Raw genomic sequence first — 13,256 nt, forward strand, 5'->3', positions numbered from 1 at the left:
GACACATGCAGAAGGGCAGAGTGGTTAGTAACATAGCTCTCACTTTTACTCTGTTTACTTGTTTAGATTAGGGACTGTGATTTGACTTAAATCTTTGCTGATGAATCTGTTTTCACAATCCTTGTTACAGGAAAGTTACTATCATTGTAAAATCACTGCACTTTGATCATTTGAAAACCCCAAGCTTTTTATATGTCTTTGATCAGTGTTAATGTTTTCATGTGCCCACAGTGTGGAGAATAACACCTTTCATTCATGTGTTTAGGAACTTTAATATGTAAATATGTAACTGTTCCATTTAAAGTCGGTGTAGAGACTGTTTTCTGAAACTTTGAGCTAGCGTAACTATTTGTAGACACAAGAGAAATTTACCCCAGTGATACTTGATTTGCTGTATAGTTTTTAAATTCTCTGGAATGTTAAGAGTTAATTGTTTGAAATACTATTTTGGTTAATTACACATTCTAAAATTCTAAGACATAAACCTGTTTCCTATTTTAAGAGATAATACTGACTTGTTTTTCCTAACTGATAGGAAACTAGCCGAGTTGTTCACATCATGGATTTTCAGCGAGGGAAAAACTTGAGATACCAACTGTTACAGCTGGTGGAACCATTTGGAGTCATTTCAAATCATCTCATTCTGAATAAAATTAATGAGGTATGAATTGAAATTAGCATATTGTTTATACCACTAACATTTTCTAAAGTTAAATGATTCTATATTAGAAACACAGTGTTAATCTTAAGAAACTCGTTGATTTAATTTTAAATCATCACTCTGAAATGTAAGAGCTACAGTCAATGATAATTAATTTCTAGTACTAATGGATTGAGGGTATCCAGTCATAGAATTCTCATCTTCCATGTTGGAGACCAGAGTTCAATTCTTGGTCAGTGCCCTTCATGCAGTGTTAAACTTATCTGTCAGTGGAGGCTTACATTTGCTATGATGCTGAACAGGTTTAAGTTGAGCTTCCAGACTAGAGTACAATATGAAAAAAAGCATGATGATCTGTTTCTGAAAATCAGCCAGTGAAAAAATCCTATGGCTCACAATGATTAGATCCACAACCAGTCATGAAGATATTGCAGAACCAGGCATGTCAGTCCCTTATGCATGGGGTCACCATGAGTTGAGGGGCCACCTTGAAGGCAGCTACATACTAATGGATTATTAGTAACTTTATAAATTGTAATCTTTAAGCAAAAATTGTCATTATAGTGCTTCTGTAAGGGGAGAAAAAAGAAAATTGTTTGGAACGCCATTTCAGACTTCTGCCAAAACGGTGCCAACTTATTTTTTCAAATTCAGTAATGAATTAACTTAGTAGTAGCATGGTGATATAATCTAACATGAATTTTTAATAAATATCAAATTGTCAATGTTTTTTTGTATTTTGTGTGAGTCCATTTATATAAAATATCCCCCATAAGTAAATCTGTGGAGACAGAATGCAGATTAGTGTTGGCAGGGACTTGGGCAGGAGGATGGGAGTGACTGCTTAATGGGTACTGGATCTCCTTTGAGGGTAATGAAAATGAGGTGTGATGATTTTACAACATTGTGGATATACTAAATGCCACTGAATTACATATGCTTTAAAATGGTTAATTTAATGCTATGTGAATTTCATCTCAAAAAAAACACAGAAAGATGAAATCATGATGGTCAATTCTTGTTGTTAGGATCCATAGGTTTTTGTTTTAATTGTGATTTGGGTGAAAGTTTACAGAGCAAATTCATTTTCCATACAGGAGTTCATATTTTGCTTCGTGACTGGTTAATTCTTGAAAATATTTTCTTTTAATAATTAAGTAAATCTGTAAAGACTCTGACCAGTGTTATTTTTAGAAATTATATTTCTGTAATTTTAGGCATTTATTGAAATGGCAACCACAGAAGATGCTCAGGCTGCAGTGGATTATTATACAACTACACCAGCATTAGTATTTGGCAAACCAGTGAGAGTTCATTTATCACAGAAGTATAAAAGAATAAAGGTAAATTAGAATATCCTTTTTTTTTTCTAGCTTCTACTTGACCTGCTATTTTAATATTTATTTGCTATTTAAAATTGCTAATAATTAGATATTCTTCATTACTGACTTCAAATAATAGTGTATCTTCTAATGTTTAACTTTTTATGTTCTTTTGTTTTTCAAATGAAGAAACCTGAAGGAAAGCCCGATCAGAAGTTCGATCAAAAGCAAGAACTTGGACGTGTGATACATCTCAGCAATTTACCCCATTCTGGTTACTCTGACAGCGCGGTCCTCAAACTTGCTGAGCCCTACGGGAAGATAAAGAATTACATATTGATGAGGATGAAAAGTCAGGTAAATACATATAGAGAGAGTGTTTTTGAAAAAGATTACTCTACAAAGTGCCTTAAAATTTTTCAGTATATCTTATTTCAGTGAGGAAAGTAGTGTGAAGGAGTTTCTCTGTTACCACTATTCAAAGACATACAGTTGATGGATGGTGAATTTTTTGAGTTACAGTAGATGTTCAGGGTCAGATGTACCATGAATACTGAAAGGTATAAAATAGAACATAAATAACCTTTCTCTTGTACTGTGTGGATTTTTGCATATTTGTATGCATATAATTGCAGGATTAAATTACAGAATTGCCATTTTGGATCTGGGTATTTTAAAGTCCTAACTTTGATAATTTCTGAATTGCTCTTAACAGAAATTTGTACCAATTTATAATTACACTAGCACTATGAATGTTACAGACTTAACAGATTCTTATGTATTGAACTGGGTGAACTGCTGTTTCTCATTTTAAAAATTGAGAGTGGAGATGACATCTTTAATTTTTTAATTTAGAGTTTTTTCCCCCCAGAAACACCTTTCTTACAAATAAACAGTCTAAGTTTGTATCCTTCCAGACTTATTTTCTTGTAATGTTTTTGATTAAAATCTTCTAAGTGCATTACTTTATTACATTTTTGCAGAAACACCACATATTATAATAATTGGTGCTACAGTGATTCTTTGGCATTTTTTAAATCTGGCAGGTTTTTCTTAGTTAATTGAGAGATGTTTAACCCTTACCCAGCAACTCTGTGTGAAGACTAGATTTTCCTAACATGGATAGAAGTATAACAAACATGAAGTTTTATGAAAGTCTGAAGAAAATGTCCTTCCCTATTTTTTTAGGCCTTTATTGAGATGGAGACAAGAGAAGATGCAATGGCAATGGTTGATCAATGTTTGAAAAAGGCTCTTTGGTTTCAGGGAAGATGTGTGAAGGTTGACTTGTCTGAGAAATATAAAAAACTGGTACTGAGGGTATGTAGTGATTTATTTGTCACCATTAAAGCTTGTTTTAGTAGATTTCAAGTGACTATATTTTCGTATGCTAAAAATTTAGGATATAGTTGTTGAAGGAACACCTTTTTTCTGTATTTCTCTAGTAGCAGAAATTGTGATGGGTTCTATAAAGAAAACTTCTCATTACTTTTACGTGCTTTAAAGTTTTGCTTGAACAGAGTTCTACCATAAATGCTTGTAAACTCTGTTGGAATGATGATAGTGATGAACTTGTGACTGTTGGCAGTTAAAATTATTTGGTTATAGTCATACAGGAATTGAGTACGCTGAGTTTATATTATAGTCTCCTGGTCATTCTTGAAAAACTGGCTGTTAGCAAGTAAATCAGAATATTTATAATTCTAAGCAATTGAAATTTTTTCTTTCACTAAATGCTAAATAGCTTCTATTTTATACTTGTCTAATTGTACACCATCTTAGAAGATTTCATATTGTGGGAGATGTATCAAATCAAAAATTAGCTGATTCTTTATAGATTTTTGCTTTAAATTCTTCTAAATTCATTCTTTTAAGGGATGGTTACCAATTTTTAATTAATTTATGATATTTTCTGTAAGTGAATATATTTCAATACATTTATTTAATTTGAGCAAATCTTTTGTCTTTTAGATTCCCAACAGAGGCATTGACTTACTAAAAAAAGATAAATCCCGGTAATTTCCTTTTATGTGTGTTTATATACACTGTTACATTTCTCATTTTATTTTAACAACCCAGGGAAATCACTTGTGTATCTTTCTCATTTCAGAAAAAGATCTTATTCTCCAGATGGCAAAGAATCTCCAAGTGATAAGAAATCCAAAACTGATGGTTCCCAGAAGACTGAAAGTACAGCTGAAGGGAAAGAACAAGAAGAGAAGTCAGGTGAAGATGGTGAGAAAGATACAAAGGATGATCAGGCAGAGCAAGAACCTAACATGCTTCTTGAATCTGAAGATGAACTACTTGTAGATGAAGAAGAAGCAGCAGCACTATTAGAAAGTGGCAGTTCAGTGGGAGATGAGACTGATCTTGCTAATTTAGGTGATGTGGCTTCTGATGGAAAAAAGGAGCCTTCAGACAAAGCTGTGAAGAAAGATGCAAGTGCAGCAGCAAAGAAAAAGCTTAAAAAGGTAAAGATTTTATACTGACCAGTTTTTAGTAATAAACTAGATCAGAAAAATGATCTATATTTTCGTATGCTAAAAATTTGGAACATATTTACCTGAGCAGAATTAGATTAAGGAAAGTTAATCAGGAAAAACCTTATCAGTTACAAGCTATATATAAATAGTTGAGTCTAAATTCTGCATTATATAGATTTAAAAGGAAAATCAACTTTCAAGAGAAACTTTTTAGTAATAAAGGAGAAAGACATAGATGTATGATGGGGTATGACTTTATAGTATATTAACTGGCCCAAGATGACTTAAAAACAGTTTGCCACTTACTCAAAAATTCTTGAAGTCCAAGAATTTTCCAAATTGAAAAATTGTTAGCTTGGTTAGATATTTGTAACTTTTAAAACTTTACTAGGATGTATGTCACATAAGACAGCCTGCAAGATGAATATACATATAAAAGAATAGTGAAATGCTCAAGTATTGATTATTTAAGTATCAGAACATTAAAATGTTTTTGAGGAATTCTATGTTGAATGACTCTTGAAATGTATACTGTAAGGAAGTTTCTGTCATTCTTTTTCCATTGGTTTCTCGTAAGCAACATTCAACCATTGGGAAACTAATATTTACCCTGCAGGCTTTGACAGCCTGGTCAGATAACTTTATATAAAGTATTCTACAAACTGGCGTGGATAATTACTTCAGCGTAAGTTGATACTCTTAAGAGCTGATAGCTGTAAAATTTTCTAAACTGTTTAATTCTTAGTAACAACTCTTATGTTACTATTTATTCCTGTGGCAGAACCGTTAATTAAGGCACAGAGAGATGTTCAATAATTTGTCCTAGGTACATCTTCTAAATTGCAGAGCCAAAATTTAAGCCTACACAGTCAGGCTTAAGAGCTTGATTTCTTAACCACTGCACTATTTTAGACTGTTGTAAACAAAAGTTCTGTTGTATCATGAGGTATTTGCTTGCAGAGAACATCACCAAACTACCATTATCAAAGTAGTCCTTTGACAAATTTTCTAGGACTATTTCTACTCAGAAGTGAGGAATATGAATATTCTTGTATCAGTTTTCTGCTCTTTGTGTGAAGCAGGCCTTCCGTTATTTAGATTTTAAAACAAGCTAAATTGCTAAAAGAGCCATTAGTAGTTTGGGGGGAGGAAAAAAAAACAATTTTTTTGAGAGGATGACTAAAGACAAAGACGCTATCCCTTTCCCTTCAAGTAATACAAACAGAAGGGATGCTGCAGGATAATTGTTGCAGAGTAAATTTGTCTTTCTTAACAGCGTCGTTTCCCAGGGAGTATGGAAGGTTTTGTCACTCTAGATGAGGTTGGTGATGAGGAAGATTCGGAACTTCAGAAACTTCGTAAATCGGGCATGGCATTTAAATCTGGTGACAAAAATTATGATGGTTTGGTTGAAATTAAGGTGGACAAGATCGAGGAACTTGATCAAGAAAACGAAGCAGCGTTGGAAAATGGAATTAAAAATGAGGAAAGTACAGAGACAGGAGCTGAATCTGCTGAGAATGCTGATGACCCCAACAAAGATACAAGTGAAAATGCAGATGGCCAAAGTGATGAAAACAAGGAGGACTATACAATCCCAGATGAGTATAGAATTGGACCATACCAGCCCAATGTTCCTGTTGGTGAGATTTAAGGCTTTGTTCTTCTTCCTTTCTCCCCCACAGACCAACCCTTATTAACACGTGATTTTAAAATTGGTCTTGAAAAGCTCCAATAGGATTTTCAATTTGCTTTATTTCCTTGTAAACAATTTGTAAACCTTAATTAATATTTTCTATCTTTCCCTCTTGGCCATGTTTCCTGATCCTGTATTATGTTATCATACCCACAATATGTTACCTTTTTCTTTCTCTTCATAAACGTTTCTGAAAATTTAGCATTGCTTTGTTTTTTCTGTTATGTTTCTGTCTTTCTAATAGTGTAATTAGGAGGGACTTTAAACATCAGTTGAATACAAACACAGCTATTAGTGTCATGAGTTTTATTTTGTTTTGGTTTTTTACCTTAGGTCATATTGGACTTCTCACAAATGTGTTTTTAATATTCGTATTACCCTGGCAGGAAAAAAGATTTGAGAATACTAATTAAAATCTTGAGTTACCTTAATTATAAGAATATATGTTTGTGTTTTTAGGTATAGACTATGTGATACCTAAAACAGGGTTTTACTGTAAGCTGTGTTCACTCTTTTATACAAATGAAGACGTTGCAAAGAATACTCATTGCAGCAGCCTTCCTCATTATCAGAAATTAAAGGTAAGGCTGAATCTAAAAGGAGAGGTTTTTACAAATCATGAATGAAAGAAAATAAGTGGCATATATAAGCAAAATGTGTGTAGTACCCTCTATGGAACCAGCCACAGTGCATTATCCTGGAGATAACGTTTAGCTGTCTTTATTGATGGTCCTTTAATCAGTCCTAGAAGCCATTTCAAAACTGGCTATTGAATCTGTTGAACCTCTTTTCATACTTAAATAATGATAATTTGGTAATTTCTAACCATTTTATAAATTCTTAGAATTACAGTCATTGACGTATTTGCAAATGGGTTGTAGATCTGTGTCTATAATTTAAGATGTTGGAAGGATAAAAGCCAAATGGAATAATAAAAGAACCATTTTAGCTTTGTAAAGTGTCGTGTCCCTTCATATTTAATACTTTATAGTTTAAATTATTAATAATGACACTTCCATTACTTTTTATTATTTCAACAGGATTTAGAGATAAAATAACATAATTGAATAACAAAATCTGGCTTGGCTATTTTGAAATTTTTTTAGGTGATGGCTTCCTTAATGGAGGAATGGCTTGAAAATAGGATTTAAAGATCTCATGTTGCAGTTGGCTTGGTTTTTTACACTTCTGTATAATACAAAGCTACTATAGTATTCATTCATCAGACATGGTCCACAGTATCGACTAGGTAGAGAAAGACAGGCCTAAGTTTAGAAAGTTACTCCAGCTTTTGACTCTTAACACTTTTGCTTTTAGCTGTCTTTTACTGTTACGGATATGGGGGGAGGGTGATGATTATTTATTTCCTCTGATCGTAAGCTATTTGAGGCAGAAACTATATGTTAATTACCTAAAAGAGTATTGCAAAATGAAAGAAATCTCTAGGTCCTTGATAATTTACAAACAAAACTCTGTAATTAGATACGGTATATTGAAGATGGCTCACTTGGTTATTTCCTTCTATTTTGAAGAAACTTTTATCCATTTCGTTTAGGAATTATTTCTATAATATAAACAATATCTTAACTAGTAGATGATCAGTGATCTTGAATGAATAATAGCCAACATATAAGACTCATTTCCAAATTATTAAGAACTTAATATCCCTGCTTTCCCACTTCATTATGACATCAGGCTACCTACATGGCACTCTCTCTAATCATAGTTGAGTCTTCACAAGTAAGGACTCTGTCCACACAACCCTGCTAAATAGGTAAATGTCACCCTCTGCTGGGTCTCATAGTCAGTCCCCCGTGGATTCAATAATTCGCTAGAATGACTCACCAATCTCAAAGAGATTATTAACTAGATTTAGTTATCTGCTTATTATAACCAGAAAGGATAGAGTATACAGAGTTCCTGGCCCACGATGGGGCCTCCATTGTCCCCAGGGATGTTCTCCCTGTCCCCAACTTCCAGGCTTGTATCTTCTCACCTGTACAGGAAGACCCAGAGAGAGCATACCCAAGGCCCAGGTCCTAAGTCCCCTAATTACTGGGACTTCAGTGAACATAGATGGCTGTATTTGGACTCTTCCTGCAGTTAGTTTGCCAGTTAGGGGGCCTGTGTAGCCCTTATTTGGCTGGCTATTTTGGAAAATAAGAGCATTTTGATTGATTGTATTATTTTCAGAAACCAGAGTCAAATGGCCAAGGCAAATTTTTGGCCCCCAGACTTTTAATTTGGTTTTCATTTCTTTTAATGATTCGTAACTGTCTCATCAATGTAATAACTGCAGAGTTTGATAGATACCAACCAGAAACAAAGAAATATCTGATGTTTTAGATTAAATTTCTTGACTATATCTTTCATAATTTCATTAGTGTCTTCAACAGGTCTTTTCTATATAGCAACTCCATATTGAAAGCCACGAGTCTAATGCAGGGTGGGCAAGCTACACTTTGTGGTCCAACTCCCTGCTTTTGTAAATAGTGTTATGGAACACAGCTATCATAAATTTATGTATTGTCTGTGGCTGCTTCAGTGCTATAAAACCAAAATTGTGTGGTTGAAACAGAGACATAGTAGCTCACCAGCCTAAAGTACTCACATCTGACCCTTGTAAAAATATGTTTGACAAAAATAAATCCTAAAAAATATGTTTGGCAGTCCTTAGTTTGATAGAACACTGAATGGATTTGTCATTTTACTTGAACTATGCTTTTAAATAGCACCAGTTCTTTTGTGTGACTATGGTCTTTGTTTTCTCATCTCTAAAATTAAGATTAATCATCTGTTGAAAGTACTGGGTTTTCATCTTTTTGTCACTTTTCATGCCTTGTTGTGATGTCTTCAGAACTGGTTTAGTTTTGTACACTGACAAATAAGATAATTCATTCTTGAAAATATTGATAAGGTTATATGTTAAATTACGCTTAACTCCCTAAACTTAGATACAGTATTTTATTTTTGAAAATAGATCCCTAGAATCCATTTGTTATGTTTCTCTTAGGTGACTTAAATCACTGTAATCTTTTTTCTTTTTCACTTTTCAGAAATTTCTGAATAAATTAGCAGAAGAGCGCAGACAGAAGAAGGAAGCTTAAGATTTGCAAGAAGCTTAATGATTTCAAAGAAAATAATGTTTTTTTTTGTTTTGTTTTTAATGTTAACCTTTTTTAAATACAGTACTGATAGTTAGAAGAAAAATATTGTACTCTTTTGTTTTAGTGAAATAATACTAGTTGTCTCTTCATGTGTTTAAATGTTATAGCAAAAATACACAGTTAAGTTAATGATGAATAGTTTTTGTTTTATCAGAATGGCAACAGACAAGTACTTTGTAGTGACTGATGTCTAAACTACTTAAGATAACTTGCACCACTAAGAAAAAGTACGTAGAAACATTCAGAGAAATGAAATTTAGTTCCAAGCTTCAAAGAAATGTCAACAACTTTTGATTCCATTCAATAAAGTACAAAACCAATTGTATTTTTATTACTTTCATTTGAAACATTCCACATTTTAATCTGAGCCTTGCAGACTTTTCATTTGGAGTTAAAAGGTTTTTTTGGTTGCATTTCTTTTTTTTTTTTTTTTTGAGAACTTCATTAATGCAATTGGCAATTAGGATGCAGGTGCAGTTTTCTTTTAATGTTATGCTGTTGTTTAGGTAATAAGAAATATTAAGTAATTGGCTTTAGATTTTGTAATTTTTTTCCCTAAGTTCCTGCTAGACTTCGTATTCTAGTAGTCAATGTATTTTCAGTGAAATGTAAAAATATTCCTGTTCTCTTTGACCAGTATTAATTTCTTGAGATCTTACTGCTTGTCACTTGAATCCTATAGCTGTCTTACATCTCTGGTATAAGCACCACTTGATTTTTGAAGTGTGTAGACCATCCCTTCATATTTTCAAGATGTAATTTTACATTTCTCCTTTTAAAAACAGTTCAACCGTAATTCTAGATGCACGCTTCTAATTCATATACCTGCACATGTGACCTTTTGTGAACAGAAATTTGCATGTATACTCTGTGTTTACTTGTAAACTCTCGCTTATATACTGCTTATATCTGTGGTTTCAAGTTACTGAAGTGAATACCAATAAAAAAAAAAAGCCTAGGACATGTTCATTGGTTATACATGTTTGGAATGTAACCAATATATTTGTCAGGTGTGGTTTTTATTCTTGTTGTAGTTTTGTGCATGCTTTAACAAATTGCTACATTTTTTTGTTGTTGTTTAATCTAGAGTGAGTGTGCTAAAGACTGCTACTAAAGACTTGAGTTTTAAACTTTTTGGTGCTAGTGGATTTCTTGTTCCTGTTGCATAACTAAAATTGAGACTTAACATGGGTTTTTTAAAACTTTGTGAGTATAAAATGCTAAGGGGTAAAGAAACAGCAAAAGCGTATGTTTAAACATGTTTAACAGTAAATTTGGAAATAACTTAGTAATATCAAGAATCAAGTTGTGCTAGCCTTTCAAAATCATTGTGTGTGGGATTATCTATTGTCAGCAAACAAATGGTTATTTTTAATAGAATTGATAAATACTCTTATTTTCAAAAGTATTTGAGAATATTTTAAATAGTTGGATAAAATTTTATGATCTTTCCCATCAAGGGAAAAGATGACATCATTTTAATGTAACATGCACAAAAAATCCTTGCCAGTATTTTTCTTCGATTTAATTTTAAACTTTACTAATCATCCACTTTTGTTTAATTCCAAATTTTAACTAACAGCAGTTACAGAAAGCTTATATGTACAGTGAAGTCCTTTTTTTCCTGTTGATAGTTTTTTTTGTTAAGCTCTCCAAAAGCCAAACCAAACTCGCCATCGAGTCTATTCTGACTTATAGTGACCCCCTTTGGGTTTTGAGGTGGTGAATCTTTTCGGAATTAGGTTGCCCAGTCTTGATTCCATGAAGTGGCTGGTGAGTTTGAACCACCAACCTTCAGGTTAGCAAATGCCTAAGGCACTATGCCACCAGAGCTCCTTTCTTAAGCTCTATTTAATGTACCAAGAAAAGAAAACTTGGTTTAGTTTAATGTCATTATTTAATATTTTAAAAGCTGGACTTTCCATAAACAAACTGCTAGTTAATACATATAATCAGTAACAGCTGTGCCACAGATTAAGCCAGACCTCTCACATGTTAAACAGTAAAAAAGATAAATTCTGTTCTCTCAGTTCTAAAGAGAGGTTCTTCCCTTACCCTACTCCTTTTTAGGGTGGTAGGGTAGTAGTGGAAAATAAACAGTACTAAATATTATGGTAGGTAATTAGGTTATCAGAGAAGAGTAGTATATTTTTTGCATAACTTCATAATTTCTGGTGACACTTGAGAAAAATACCCACAGTAGCATGTTAAAACTGACAAAAGAAGCTCGTGATAAAATCTGCGGACACTGAATTTGTTTAATCAGAAAACAGTAGAAAAAGGTGGTTGAATCTGAACTATTTAAGGTAAGTTGTGTTGGGACTAGGAACAGCTCTGGAAATTCACCTCTGTTGATCTCTGTGACTGTCACAGAAAATGACTTAATGTATCTGAAAACTCAGGTGTTGAGTAGTTAGGAGTTTTGAGTTTGTATTTGCTGGCAGGAAATAAAATTGTTGAGCTAACGTTAAAACTTTACGTCCTTTAAGGGTAAAAAGATGAGCATCATGCTTTCTGGAAAACTCCATGGCGATTTAAGTGCTGCTTTGGATGTCTGGGATAAGGCCAAGATTCTTAGAATCAGCACTATAGCACAAGTGATTGAATGAATTCTTTTCTGTTTAGGCCCTTAGTGTTGAAATGTTGGCGTTTATCAAAATTAGCCTGAAAAGTCTGCTAAACATTGTTGGGCCCCAGTCCTAGAATTTCTAATTTACTAGATTTGAGATGGGTTCTGAGAAATGGCAATTTCAGCACATTACTAGGTGTGATGTCAAGAATAGAGGCACTCTGAGAATGATTGCTTTACTTGAGCTGCAGAAGAGTGTTAATGAAGTCAATTAGCAGTTTTGCATCACCAGATTTCCTTTTTGTTGTTTCTACTGAAGACCTTTATCAGTAGTCAGGATTTCATAAAAAAGGTTGATAACCAGTTTCAAGTGAATGGCAGAAGGGAAATGTCACGTTACCACTTGGGTTCATCCCGCCTGTTGCTTGATAATATTTTGTAGTTGAAACTGGCTCTAGAGCTCAGTTGGAGCACTAGTAATTAGATAAGAGTGATATACACAAGAATCAAAGTATTAGGTGAAATTTTTAAAATTTTGGGTAAGGACTATAAGGAAGTAATAGGATTTTTTAAAGAATAAAACATTAATATTCTCAGTGAAGGATTTAGCTAAGAGGTTTTAGCCCTGGCCTTTACTTGCACTTAAAATTAGCTTTAGAAAGTTAATAGATTTTTATACAACTTTAAGAATACTAAAGTCAAAAATAGCATGACAGTGTGAAGAAACTGAAGGCAGAATAGTTAATTAGGTATAACAGGGAGTTCTGGCGGTGCAGTGCCTCGGGTATTTGACTACTAACCAGGAGGTTGGCATGTCCAACCCACCATCAGCTGCTCTGAGGAAGGAAGATGGGACAATCTACTGTAAAGAAATACTGCCTTAGAAATTCTGTGTGTGTGTGTGGGGGGGGGGGTTGCTGTAAGAATTGACTTGGTGGTGGTTTGATTTATTGGGTATAATAGACAAGCCAATGAAAGTCAGTCTTACCACCTCAGGAGGATATTTTGGAGCCCTTTAAGAAAGGTGCATCTGATGGACTCAAAACTTAATTTCAGAGCTAAACAAGTTAGGTGCATCACCCACAGGGCCTCCTGCATAACGATAAGCCCACGTTTTTGCCTTGTTTTTCTGAAAGGCTTGTGGGAAGGGATTTCCTGTTTAAGTTGATTATTGCTGAAGTGGTTAGTGAGACTTTAATGATATACCTAATTCCTTTTTCTGTTGCTTCTGCTCATAAGCGATCTGCTTTTAATTCCACATCTCCGTATTTCCTAGATACAGTTACTAGCTTGCGTGCTCAACTGGGTTTACATTGTACCCCTTTTGGTATTAGGTCAGTTTTAAAGCCTCATAG

At 33.7% G+C, this 13,256-nt stretch overlaps 1 protein-coding gene across 1 annotated transcript in view; it reads left to right on the top strand.

Annotated features, from left to right (window-relative positions):
• The window catches only part of MATR3 (matrin 3), a 17,341-nt gene extending 8,069 nt beyond the window's left edge, over positions 1-9,272 (top strand). The window contains exons 5-14 of the mRNA XM_042780701.1: positions 1-23; positions 536-661; positions 1,879-2,004; positions 2,173-2,340; positions 3,172-3,303; positions 3,955-3,998; positions 4,094-4,457; positions 5,746-6,112; positions 6,625-6,746; positions 9,222-9,272. Of these exons, the coding sequence (XP_042636635.1) occupies positions 1-23; positions 536-661; positions 1,879-2,004; positions 2,173-2,340; positions 3,172-3,303; positions 3,955-3,998; positions 4,094-4,457; positions 5,746-6,112; positions 6,625-6,746; positions 9,222-9,272 (1,523 nt within the window). The remainder of the gene's footprint in view (positions 24-535; positions 662-1,878; positions 2,005-2,172; positions 2,341-3,171; positions 3,304-3,954; positions 3,999-4,093; positions 4,458-5,745; positions 6,113-6,624; positions 6,747-9,221) is intronic.
• Positions 9,273-13,256: the final 3,984 nt, after the last annotated feature.

The sequence above is a fragment of the Orycteropus afer genome, unplaced genomic scaffold, assembly GCF_000298275.1.
Source record: "Orycteropus afer afer isolate SDZICR_OR568_19922 unplaced genomic scaffold, OryAfe1.0 scaffold00056, whole genome shotgun sequence".
In the NCBI taxonomy this organism is placed as follows: Eukaryota; Metazoa; Chordata; class Mammalia; order Tubulidentata; family Orycteropodidae; genus Orycteropus; species Orycteropus afer.